This window comes from Hypomesus nipponensis, chromosome 4, assembly GCF_054491055.1.
Source record: "Hypomesus nipponensis isolate SF chromosome 4, ASM5449105v1, whole genome shotgun sequence".
Classification (NCBI taxonomy): domain Eukaryota; kingdom Metazoa; phylum Chordata; class Actinopteri; order Osmeriformes; family Osmeridae; genus Hypomesus; species Hypomesus nipponensis.
Window position 1 is genome coordinate 11,640,706 of NC_140364.1, and position 11,664 is coordinate 11,652,369.

Genomic DNA, 11,664 nt, shown 5'->3' on the forward strand with positions numbered 1-11,664 from the left:
GTTGTATTTTATACGGCATCTGATCACAAGTATGTGAGACTGGTCTTCACGTCAAGTTTTGTGCAGAGTTGGCAGAGGGTTTGCTCCTGAAAAGGGCATGCAGAGTATGGTAGCCTCTTGAAGTTGACATGGTGGCTTGGATTAGAATATCCATATGTTGACATGTCACGGTAGAAACTAAGAATCACATTTGTCACTTAGTTTAATGGTTAGTTCACAATCTTAGAATTGTTGGTCTGTCAGATTCCAAGTTAATATATATATATGGCAGTTTCCAGTTTAATACATGGATGAAAGGGGTCAAAATGTTAACGCTACAAGAGTGACAGTTAATTTAATGGACAGATGTTGAATAACTTCTCCTCCACACTTAATCTCAGTTCTTAAATCAAATATATTTGTAATATGGGTAAATCATATTGTAGATCATAAAGCACAGCATTAAGACTTCTTAGTATCTAACTATATCGCAGCAACCTTGTCAAGTGGACAAAGTGAAGGTGTGCAGGAGATGAAATGGAATAGGATCTGTCTCACCCTTCAAAAAGCATCTGCAAACAACCTTTAACTCACACAGAACCCTCTTTCTTCCATTTGGAATATACACAAACTTGCTTACTTTCAAGACCCAAAATAAAAGGTATTAGTACTTTTATATTTCTGTGTGGAAGTGAACTGAAGCAACCATTTTCACTCTTGCTCTAGACACAAGGTTGTTGGATTATTTACGTGTGCTTAACATGTAGACTTGTAGGAAAACAAGCCCTAATTTGTATCAGCAGGTCCTACACGGGGCCCCTCTCCGTCAACAGGTGACGGCTCTCCTCATTTGAAGGGAAGAGAGAGTCCCTCAGCTTGCCCATGCGACCTCCGACCCCAACGAAGCCACTGGCGTCCTCCACCAGAGACCTCCTTACGGGCCTGTATACCTTGTAGCGCCTGGGAGGGAGGGAGGCCATGTTTTATACGACAAGACATCAGGAGGAAGTTTAGTGAAAGGTCAGATTTATGGTGAGGGATGAGAAAGAACAGGACACACATAGATTAGGTGAATTTTGACATGAAAAGAAAGTGAACTCACTTGTAGACCACGAAGGCGATGAAGGCAAAGATGGCCACCAGGAAGGCACTGGAGGAGAGGACCACCTCCACTGCGCGGGGACTCTTCGGCGCTGCAGGGAACCGTGACAACGATGGAGATGGAATGAGGATTGAGAAGGTTGAAAGGGTGGTGGGGGGGGGGAGAAAATAGACAATATGAAGGATTGAAACTTTCCTGAGAAGTCACGTTATTAAAAATCACATCCACTCATCCAACATTTTCTCCAATGCAGGAGGACAACATTTCCACACATCTACCATGTGACTGACCAGGGGTGTCGGGGCTGCCGATGGTGATGGTGGTGCTGGCGAGGGCCAGGCTGGTGGCGTCCTCCAGGGTGATGTTGACGCAGTAGGTGCCTGGCTCCATGAAGGTCCTCCTCAGGCGCACCTCACAGCCTGACGACGGGGGCACGTCATCACACACGATGTTTCGCACCTGGCGACAGGTGGGGTCAGCCACGATGGTGCAGGCCGAAGTAGGGGTGCTGGGCAGGAAGAGTTTAATGTGAATGCTCAACCAGGTCAATAGCTTTTTTTGAATGTATTGCATGCACGTTTGTAACCTAAACGACAGAAACCTACAACTACCAGAAGCCCTGCTAGCACCCAGAGAAACCCCACCTTTCTCACCTGCCCAAACACTTTACCAGGAAGCTGATGTCAGTGTTCGTCACCTTGGCGGCAGATACATCCACAATCCGATTGGCTGGCTGGTTGTGGACTGTTTGCTTGGGTTCTGTCAAGTACAAAGCATGTGTAAGTTGGTTTAGGTCGAGTTCTTTGTGTGTATGTGAAGCCCTCTGTGGGAAGTAAAAGCGCTATACAAATGAAAATTTGGTTTGACAAGAATGAGTGTCTGTGTATTGTCCACTTCACCCACCAATGATGGTGATGTCACTCTGGAAGGTTCCATAGAGATAGCGGAAACACTCTCTGTCTGCCAGGTGTGTGTGTCTAAGCAGAGCCATGGGTGTGGGGTTGAATCCCGGGGTCACCTCGGCAACCGTAGGGGGGAGGGGCTCCGTGGTGGGGAATCCTGTTGTCACAGCACCGAACAGGGTCGTGGGGAGGGGCCTTGCTGTGGTGACTGGCACTGAGACAAGAAGTAGAAAACACAGATTAAAACAGTCACAGCAAACAAAGACTTGACCGTGTGACCCGTGGTTGGGATTTTCCTCACCGTGAGTAGTCTCCATCCTGCTGGTGATGGCATGAGTGCCAGGGGGAGGAGTCTGAGCCGCTGGTGAGGGAGAGAGAAAGAACGAGAGAGCAAATGAAGCATGGGGACGACAGTGTGTGCTGGTGGACGAGGGCTCCGGCGTGTGCCTACCTGTAGTTTGGGGGGAAGTGACGCTCATCGGCGTGGGCGTGGCTCGAGGGCATTCGATGCGAAAGGCCGCCTCGACCGTGAGCTTCACGTTGACGTCGCCCAGCGTGCTGTAGGCGTGCGTGGCCACGTTGCTATGGGTCACCAGCTGGTTTCCGTCCTTGAAGTCCCAGATGTAGTCGACGGCGGCCGCGGTCTTGAGATACGCGCTGGGGTCGTGGACCTGGACGTTGAACACCACTTCCTCACCACGCACAAACACACTCTCGGAGAGGTTGGCAGCGGCCTTCTGGGATATGTTGACGGCCAGAGGGATCTTATCTGTAGTGGCCAATCACAGGTAAAGTCAGTGTGTGTGGCGTGTGAGAGGAAGTGTTTGAGTCTGTGTGGGTTGTGATGAAGAGGGACAGAGCAAGCTCACCTGTCACAAAAAAGACTGTGTTGTCGGTGGAGAGGGGACTGTACTTTCTACGCTCTCGTTTCCTGTACACCATCACCTCCATCATCCCAGCCCCCATAGTGATGTTGGTGGTGTTGAGGGTCAGGCTGGAGGAGGAGCCATCGCAAGTCTCTAAGTACTGGCCTGGGAGGGATGGAGGGGAGGAGGATTTCTGTGAGAAAGGTTTCTGTGCACGGTTGTGTGTGTGTGTGTGCTTGAAAGAAAGAGTGTGTGTGTGTGTGTCCTCCCTTACCCATAGTGTGCCACACGTAAACATAACCCTTGTGTCTCCAGTCGTTGCTCTGGGGGAAGGGTTTGCCATCAGGGAACACGTTACATTTCTTTAGGTCGGTGCACTTTCCAAAACCATAATCATCCAGCCAGGAGGTCCAGTTGTACACAAAGCCAGAACGCACTTGACCATTAGCTAAGAGAAGAGATGGGAAGAGTCAAGTCATATAACACATAGGTAAAATATTAGCAATAATATGTAAGAGGTTGCCTAACCTCTCTATTATAAGTAGGCTATTGATTGCATCCCACACAACATTTTATTATTGGTCTAAATCTGGATTCAACCTTTAGTAAATGAAGTTTTAATATGGGAGCAAGTTTTTGTGTTTTCCCTAATCTGTGATGTAATTTCCGTGTTTAATGCTGTGGTCATTGGGAAGCACCTGAGGCCTCCATACCGTCTTCACAGTGCTCGTCCCACACGAGGTACCCGTTGGCATCCTCCTTCTGGCACTTGGGATACTCCAGCTTAGCGGTGAAGGAGATACACGAGCCGTTTATTGCTGGGCTGTCACTGGTGAGACGGACTTTGACTGGTTTACCTGGAGAAAATGACAACCGTCGATCAGGTTTTTCATTCATTTGTCATGAATTGTGGAGGAAAAAACTATTGGTCAATCCAATAATACAATAGCCATTTTTTCCGTATGTGGACATTCAGTGTTTTACCCTTTCCGTGCGTTAATTCCTTGGGACCGAAAGGCGGGTAGAGGTAATCATCCCAGGGGTTAGTGTCCGGGTCCCACCCCGGGATCGGAGGGAACTTGACTGACACTGAGTGCTTATGATCGAACATGTCCCTGTATGCTGACAAAGAAGGAGATTCAATTAGTAAGTCAAATTAAAAGGGGATCGCCTTTGTTTTGGTTTATATCAGTGACGGACAAATTCAGTGTAAATAAACATAGACAAATGTAACGCTATTGGGAATATGCTGTTTTGAATAGGGGTTGTGTGAAGTCTGTAGGCTATTTAATAATTGACCGTTTTATGAAGAAAACAAAGCTATACATTTAGGATATATCTGTGTATATAAGGATCCGTTTTGTAAAATGTATAATTAAACTACAATCGACTGTAATGTAATCGACTGAATTATGAGTTATTGAAGGCTAAAGGACAAGTGTAACGAAGAGGGCTGACTGTCTTTATTATGAATTTATGATTTGTGAATTTACAAATACAGTGATTATTGGGTGTCCCGGGCAAAAGACAGATTTGCCCCGTGAACGCGCGTTAATTAGGCTCATGAGACTATGACAGGCAAGATAAGCGCGCGGACACTGAACACTAACAGCATTCGCTTTAAAATAAATCTTCTTAAAATGAATAATGTCAGCAAATACCCCAGAAAGTCCCTTGACTTCCTACTTAAACACACTGCTGTCGACATCAAAAATGTTAGCCAGTAAATGTTAAAACTGAGAAATATAAAACAAAAAAAATGAGTTTGTAGCTATTTATGTATTGTCTATTTAAGGACTAAATTATTCTACAATTATAATTTCAACCCTCAATCGTTTTATTACCGTCGGCCTATGCGCCATCTTCTTTAAGCATATTGTTGATCACATTGTAGATTATATTTAACTTCTAACCAAAAGTACAATACAAAAAATAACTTACTTTTGCGTCCATCGCCTTGTGAAACGAAAAACGTGCCTACCAGCACAAAAATATAGTGCATAGCTCCCATTTCCACCCCAAATAAAAAGTCGTTATTCGTATATCCACACCACAGCCCAACAAAAACAGTGTCCCTTTACGCAGACCCCACCAAGAACTGCTTCACTGCGCCCAGCACCTTTTCTCTCCAACTTCTTCTCCCGCGTGCCCCAATATTCATAATTCAATAGCGGGACTGCGCGCTCTAACATGTGATGTTTGTAACGAGCTGCATCTCATCCCTCATTAGGTTCCTCCTGGACAGAGCTGCTCAAGCTTCCTGTGGACATACGAAGTTCCCAACCTTTCTCCCCTTGTTCATCTTCAGGCAAAGATTTTACTGAAGAAACAGACACCAAACGTTGGCCATATTTCGTGTTTCTTTATCAGTTGCCAGAAACTGCAGGAAAGCTTAGATGGCAAAGGTTTTATGCATGCAATCTACACTTAAATCCCGAGATGTGTCTATTATTACTGTATTTAATTGTTTAAATTGTTCCTAATTGTGTTTTATGTTAATTTTTGTAATATTAGTTCTGACCCATTTTCTCTCACCATTTAGCTTATAAAAACACATACGCCTACGTTTAAGTGTCACGCTTTATTTAGATTTCACTATAAACAAATCGGAATAAAATGTACAACTGAATAAAACAGCAGCAAAATCGTACAGTAAAATTAGTCGTAAAATGGGCATGCCTAAAGTCTTGAGTAAAGCCCTCACGTGGTAGTGTAGTCTTAATTAGCATCCAATTAAGTAATTTTCCAAAACCCCTCCCCCATCCAATCTAATCAATATGCTTTCCACTCTCTGGTATAAGGGTGATCTTTAGACAGTTCTTGCAGAACATACATTTCAGTCTATATCTCAATTTTTCTAGTCAATTAACACATATATTGACTGACTTATCTGAAATTCCATTGTGCAAAAGCATCCACATTCAAGACAAAACACTGATATGGAAACTTATAACATACAGCTGTTTGCTTGTCTGTACACTTGGTGAGAAGCGGCAATATGCAGTACAGCCAAGCATCCAGCAGAGAGCAGCACCACTCCGCACACCCTCTCCGAGCTGCAGACGTCTCTGGTCAGATGTTGAACCCGGTCTCCAGTACTTATAACAAGTCGTATAACTCAGAAACCCAGTACACATGTTCAAAACTCGCACACATGTTGAGGTGTCCAACACTTCAATGAATATCTATAGAGGTGGTGATGTCATATGGCGTTGTCTGGCCATGTCAGGGTCTCTTGAGGTGGACTCGCCAGGAGGAAGCTATTGATCTGTGTTCCACCCTCACACGCCCATATTTTAATTGTGTTTATGCATGACTGTTGAGAAATGGATGCATGCAAGCCAGTACTTGTGATCTCTTTTCACTTACAGTGCTGATTACGAGAAGGGAATGGAATGCTGGAACATTCCTTTGGATGCGTAGGAGTGTGTGTGTGTGTGTGTGTCTGCAGGTCTGCTGAAAACTCCAAGGTCCATTTGACTGTGTGTGTTGTAGGGCGGTTTGGACCTCTGGCAGTGGAACATTTCACTGTGTCTGTTTTGGCAGGAGAGTGGAACGTGTGAAAGTCTGTGGACGGAAAGATTATGTTCTGTACGGCTGTCTCAGAATTTAAGGTTGGAGAACAAGTCTCTTTGCCTTCACCCCTCCCCTAACCATCTCATATGCGAAACTCTGTTTTGATATCTGTCTGGCTGCACTTGTTCATCCCTGTCGTTTTCTGTCTCTCTTAGTTTCTGAATTTTTGTACATGTCTCCCCCACCCTCTCTCTCTCTCTCTCTCTCTCTCTCTCTCGCTTTGCTTGTCCCTTTCTCTCTCTCTCTATTTGTCCCTGTTGTTCTCTCTATTTCTCCAGGTGTCGCTTCCCCAGGTGGAACATCAAACCTCTATGGACTCCCTCATTACAGAGGCTGCTTGGAGACTGATGGCTTTGCCCTGTCATCGTGAGGGGACCCTTTTGAGGGGGACACAAGGACCCTTCCATCCACTCACACAAGGTAATTACAGACACTGCAGCCGCCACAAACACAGGGGACCTGACCTGGTCTGTAAGCTCCACCAATTGACTGCAGCTGGAAGCCAACTCTGTCAACACAGCCAGACAGAAGATCAATACAAGCCTACAATAGGTAACAAACCAGTCGAAATACACTGAAGCAGAGCTCAGTGAGCCAAGTATAACATAATCTGACCGCTGTGACCTATTTTATCCTAAAGTATCTCTCTGAAGGCAAGATAGCCTATATTTCGAGTGTCTTCGATAGAAGTCAAGTGAGTGGAAGAGGAGGCTATGCCAGAAGTCGTGTGTGGAGCCAAGCGACCTGGTCTGAGAGAGAGAGAGCAAAAACAGCTGCAAAGGCTGCCAAAAACCAATGTGAAAACCGGAGAGATCGTGTCTGCAGCCGACGCCCGGCGGGGCTGCATAGCGCAAACAGCCAGTCATGGGACCGCGAGGACCTTCGCCAGCTGGCTCAGGGTAAAACATCTTTGATGTTACGCACCGGGGAGATGTCCAGAGCTAATGAGGAGTAGCATACACACGTAAACTGGAAAACGTAAATCAAACATGCTTTTTGTTATGATACATTTTAAGCGTGGTCTTACTTTCTTTCCTTTAAACCATTTTGTTGTTGGCTATGTCACAACAAACAAAAAAGTGTGTGGGCACTGGAAATTGAATAACAGTCGACAAAAAAGTACATGGGTCGTCTCACCGGTCTGCAGGTGTTAAGGTGTTAAACCGATAGCATTAGGACCACGGGGACGCAAAAGGAGACGTGCATAAAAGAGTACCTCTCTCCAAGAAGAGACAGAAGAAATGTAGAACTTTGACCTGCACGCAGTGAGCGGCGTCGATCTCCTGATGCTCAAAGGTGTAGCTATGCGAAAACCTGAGGGGTAGAATTCTGAATATCTCGACTGTCGACTGCGCATCTGAACACGCGAAGTGCAACATGGGCAAGAGAATCAACTAATAAATAATTGAAATCCTTTTAGACAGTTGGACTCAGTATGACTATTTGGAGCAGACCCAGACCTAGCCGTCGGCAGATGTTATGTTTCTGGTTGCTGCTTCTTGCCCTTGCACTTGCTGCCCTGGGACTCACTGACCTCGTATTTCAAGAGGACATTCAAAAAACGTTGAAGTTGCCCCGCCGTCCCATGCAAAGTCTTTCGGTAGGTCCTCCGGATTTGGAGGTAATTGTGGACTCCCGGGACCCGGCAGGACACCAACATGATGTTGGTCTCTCCCCTCTCAACTCTCTACAAGAAGACCAGCTTCTTATGGTACTGTCAACCCAAAGAGAAAACCCGGATTTATTGCCGAGGAAAGAAAGTTACAGGGTGGTTCTGCCGGGCTCAAGGAAAGATTCTCCGGGCACTGAATTACCATTGCCTGGGGACATGGAGAAACCAGTGGAGATAAAGTTCGGGAGTCACGAGAAAGAAATGGAACGGTCCGCTCTGCAGAAATACGGCTTCAATGAGGTGGTTAGCGAGCGCATCCCACTGCACCGCCATCTGCCAGAGATGCGCAACCCTGCGTAAGTGCCTTGCGCAATGCCCTAGTTGCACATCTGAAAATGCCAAATATGTTTTTATCGCATGTAAGTTTTCCCTTCCTACATCCGAATTCAAATGACAGGTGTCTTACTGAGCGCTACAGTGATGCCCTGCCCACTGCGAGCGTGGTCATCTGTTTCCATGACGAGGCTTGGTCCACGCTCTTGCGCACTGTGCACAGCGTGCTTGACACTGCGTCGAAGAAACACCTGCGCGAGGTCCTGTTGGTGGATGACTTTAGTCAGCAAGGTAAGAATGGAAAAGGCCAGTCTCTTTACCAATACTCTTGCTTTATTTTCACAATTTTCTCTTTATTTTTTCCCCTCTGTCTTTTGTCCTCTGTGTGGTTGCCAGGTTACCTGAAGAGCGTTCTCAGTGAGTATATGTCCCACCTGGAAAGGGTGCGCCTGATTCGCAGCATGCGGCGTCTCGGTGTGGCGGGATGCCGAACTTTAGGTGCCGCTAGGGCTTTGGGGGAGGTCCTGGTCTTCATGGACTCCCACTGTGAGTGTCACAAAGGCTGGCTGGAGCCACTGCTGGAAAGACTGGCAGAAGACAGGTATACATATGTCTCTTTTTACTCTGTGTCTCTTTCTCTCTTTCTGTCTCTTTCGTTATCTCTCTCTGAACACTCAAAATGAGTGAAGAAACATCATGGTCTTTCCTTGAATATAGGACTCGAGTTGTATCCCCAATCATGGATGTAATAAACTGGCAGACCTTTGAATACAACGCCACCCAGTGGCCAGTGAGGGGAGTGTTTGACTGGAAACTGGACTTCCACTGGGAGCACAACAGAAAACCAGAACGAGGACAGCATGACTCAGCTGAGGAGTCACCTATCCAGCCTGTCAGGTAGTTCAACATTCCTACTGAAAAAAAAGAACCACTTGGCTCTATGGAGATGCAGCCCCATTTGACCTAGACTACTGGCCTGTCTTTGTTTTCCCGTCTACTCTTTTTGATAGGAGTCCAGTGCTCGGGGGCGGAGTATTGACCATTGACAGACACTTTTTCCAGAGTGTGGAAGGCTATGACCCGGGCATGCTGCTGTGGGGGGCAGAACAAATTGAACTGTCAATAAGGGTAAAAGAATGATGGCATTAGCTTCTGCTTGTACTATTATTTGTTATGTATAGATAGATACTTTAGACTTCTCATACAAAGAATATACCGTTTTTATGTAATATTTTCCTTTCAAGTCCCCCAAAGGCTGTTACCGGCCAACATAATTATGTGTCTCTGAGTTGTTATTCTCTGTGATCATTTTGGGGGGACTTTTTACGAGGAAATTCTCCTCTGATATTTGAATGGAATATTGCTGTGGAAAGTTGATGAAGAATGCCAAGTCTTGACAAGAAAAAAAATACTGGGGCGGAAGGATAACCTTTATTACCATGTGCAGAAGTGTGCAGAATATAAGTGTGTGTGTGTGTGTGTATTGACACTGCCTGCAGGTGTGGTCATGTGGGGGGTCCATGGAGGTGGTTCCGTGTTCCCGTGTGGCCCACCTGGAGCGCCATCACCTGCCCTACCCCTTCCCTGACCAGGACATCCTCCAGAGAAACAAAGTCCGAATCGCTGACACCTGGCTGGATGCATACAGGAAGATCTACTACAAGAGAGACACTCTGGGTTACTTCATCAGGCAGGTGCGTGTGAGTTGACGTGTGTTTGTGCAATTTTGTTCCTACTATTTCTGTGTGTGAGTGTGTGTGTGTGTTTGTAAGCATGAGTGTGTATTTTTGTGTGTGTGTGTGAATATTTTACAATGTTGTGTTTCTGTGTAACTCTTTTTTCTCTATTGTTTACAGTCTGAGAGCCCTAACATCACAGAGCGTGTGAGGCTGAAGAAGAGACTGGGCTGTCATAACTTCCACTGGTTCCTGAGTAACGTCTTCCCAGAGCTATATGTACCCCAGGATAGACCTGGACTCTCAGGAGAGGTGAGACTCCAACATACACACTCACTCATATTCACAGCATGTTCATGATGCACCTTGTCATCAACACACTTGAATTCTGTGTTGAGTGTGCGGCACGTGGTTTTTCTCTAAACACATGTCCATGTGTTTTTAGTTGTACAATGTGGGTACTGGCTATTGTGCAGATTACCCTCAAAGGCAGGGTCCACAAGGTGGCGCTATGGGCATAGCACCTTGCAGTGGCAATGGCAACCAGGTAATCAAGACAACAATCTGAATTGAACAATTAAGCACCAGACATCTTGAACACACCTGCTAAAGTTAGCTACAAAGCATGTAGCAGCTTTTTCTTCTCTTAAAATTCTAAATAAAAGCATCTCAGTTTGTAGCTTGGAACAAGCTATTAACAGTATGTTCTCCATAGTGAATCACTGAATAATTACCATTCCCAGGTTTTTCATAACATGTCACGTTTACTGTAAATACTATAACTGACTGTAAATAGTAATAGAAATTCAGAGTTCTTGACATAAAGTTGAAACTAAACATGAATTTCCTAAACATTAGCACAAATGGAAAACAGAGGATGAATGTGTGGAGTTTTTGCCTCCCCCAGCACTGCGAGCTCAACCCTGTGGGTGAGGTGCGTTGGGGAGCTGCAGGTGCTCTGTGTTTCAACACCCTGAGACAGTGGGTGATCCTCACCCCATGCCCCGCCCACAAGCTGTCTATCAAACCACAGTGGAAGATGATCAAGGTCAGTAGAAGGCCAGAAGTCATGTTTTGATTTCAATGTACAACAAAGACCTGTCAACAATGGCATACCTGTCTACACCTGTCAGGATTTTGTTACTTGTAGAGATCCAGAATCTATGATCATATCTAGGCAGTTTAATAAGGATGTACAGGTAATTTTGTATCAAATATTAAAGTATTCAAGGCTTGTGCTAATGTTGGATGTGTTTCTGTTCCCTAGCTGAGCGGGCAGGTAGTTCACCTACCCACACAGCTCTGTCTGGAGGCAGTGAAGGAGGGAGGGGTTTCACAGGGTACCCTGGCTGAGAAGGGCCTGTTTCTTCGCCCATGCGCCCATCACCCACGACAACAATGGCACTTTGAACAACTGGTAGCCCCAAAAGCTGCCTGAGCCTCGGAGAGGGATTCTAGTGGCATTAGAAAACTGTTGGATACATTTCTAGTCAAACCTAGAGTTAATAGGACCAATATTATGAAATGTAGTCAAGCTAAATGTGATAAATAAATGGTGTGGCTCTTGTGACATGCAGTAATATAAGTTGTTTTTGTTATAATTTTTCATCACCTGTAG

General features: G+C 45.6%; 2 protein-coding genes across 4 annotated transcripts; one reads left to right on the forward strand and one right to left on the reverse strand.

The window, feature by feature from the left end:
• Positions 1–184: 184 nt before the first annotated feature.
• gpnmb (glycoprotein (transmembrane) nmb) lies at positions 185–5,000 on the reverse strand. 2 transcript variants are annotated; one of them, XM_084695532.1, is made up of 12 exons: positions 4,791–5,000; positions 3,834–3,971; positions 3,563–3,706; positions 3,124–3,297; positions 2,853–3,014; positions 2,435–2,752; positions 2,285–2,344; positions 1,985–2,197; positions 1,735–1,840; positions 1,372–1,589; positions 1,082–1,172; positions 185–939 (listed from the first exon to the last, which is right to left on the reverse strand). In XM_084695532.1, exons 1-12 carry the CDS (start codon positions 4,858–4,860, stop codon positions 786–788), a joined length of 1,848 nt encoding a protein of 615 aa, XP_084551658.1. In that variant the 5' UTR covers positions 4,861–5,000; the 3' UTR covers positions 185–785. The 2 variants fall into 2 exon arrangements, with proteins under 2 accessions (XP_084551658.1, XP_084551657.1); XM_084695531.1 differs by having other exon boundaries at positions 3,548–3,706.
• A 1,332-nt stretch (positions 5,001–6,332) lies between these two features.
• On the forward strand, positions 6,333–11,631 carry LOC146295603 (polypeptide N-acetylgalactosaminyltransferase 15-like). Of its 2 annotated transcripts, none has more exons than XM_084695384.1 (11): positions 6,333–6,463; positions 6,704–8,393; positions 8,495–8,661; positions 8,767–8,971; positions 9,088–9,267; positions 9,381–9,498; positions 9,870–10,070; positions 10,227–10,358; positions 10,492–10,593; positions 10,954–11,094; positions 11,314–11,631. In XM_084695384.1, the coding sequence occupies exons 2-11, from the start codon at positions 7,861–7,863 to the stop codon at positions 11,482–11,484; spliced, it is 1,950 nt and encodes a 649-aa protein (XP_084551510.1). In that variant the 5' UTR covers positions 6,333–6,463; positions 6,704–7,860; the 3' UTR covers positions 11,485–11,631. The 2 variants fall into 2 exon arrangements, with proteins under 2 accessions (XP_084551510.1, XP_084551511.1); XM_084695385.1 differs by having other exon boundaries at positions 9,870–10,064.
• Positions 11,632–11,664: the final 33 nt, after the last annotated feature.

What these genes read in the sequence shown, in the direction of transcription:
- gpnmb (XM_084695531.1), bottom strand. Translation starts at nt 4,860, where the DNA reads ATGGGAGCTATGCACTATATTTTTGTGCTGGTAGGCACGTTTTTCGTT. An exon ending in CGGCAGCCCCGACACCCCTG is followed by an intron (nt 1,173 to 1,371) that starts GTCAGTCACATG and finishes GGTTCCCTGCAG; the next exon opens with CGCCGAAGAGTCCCCGCGCA. An exon ending in ATCGCCTTCGTGGTCTACAA is followed by an intron (nt 940 to 1,081) that starts GTGAGTTCACTT and finishes CCTCCCTCCCAG; the next exon opens with GCGCTACAAGGTATACAGGC.
- LOC146295603 (XM_084695384.1), top strand. Translation starts at nt 7,861, where the DNA reads ATGACTATTTGGAGCAGACCCAGACCTAGCCGTCGGCAGATGTTATGT. An exon ending in CCAGAGATGCGCAACCCTGC is followed by an intron (nt 8,394 to 8,494) that starts GTAAGTGCCTTG and finishes TTCAAATGACAG; the next exon opens with GTGTCTTACTGAGCGCTACA. An exon ending in GCAGTGGCAATGGCAACCAG is followed by an intron (nt 10,594 to 10,953) that starts GTAATCAAGACA and finishes TGCCTCCCCCAG; the next exon opens with CACTGCGAGCTCAACCCTGT.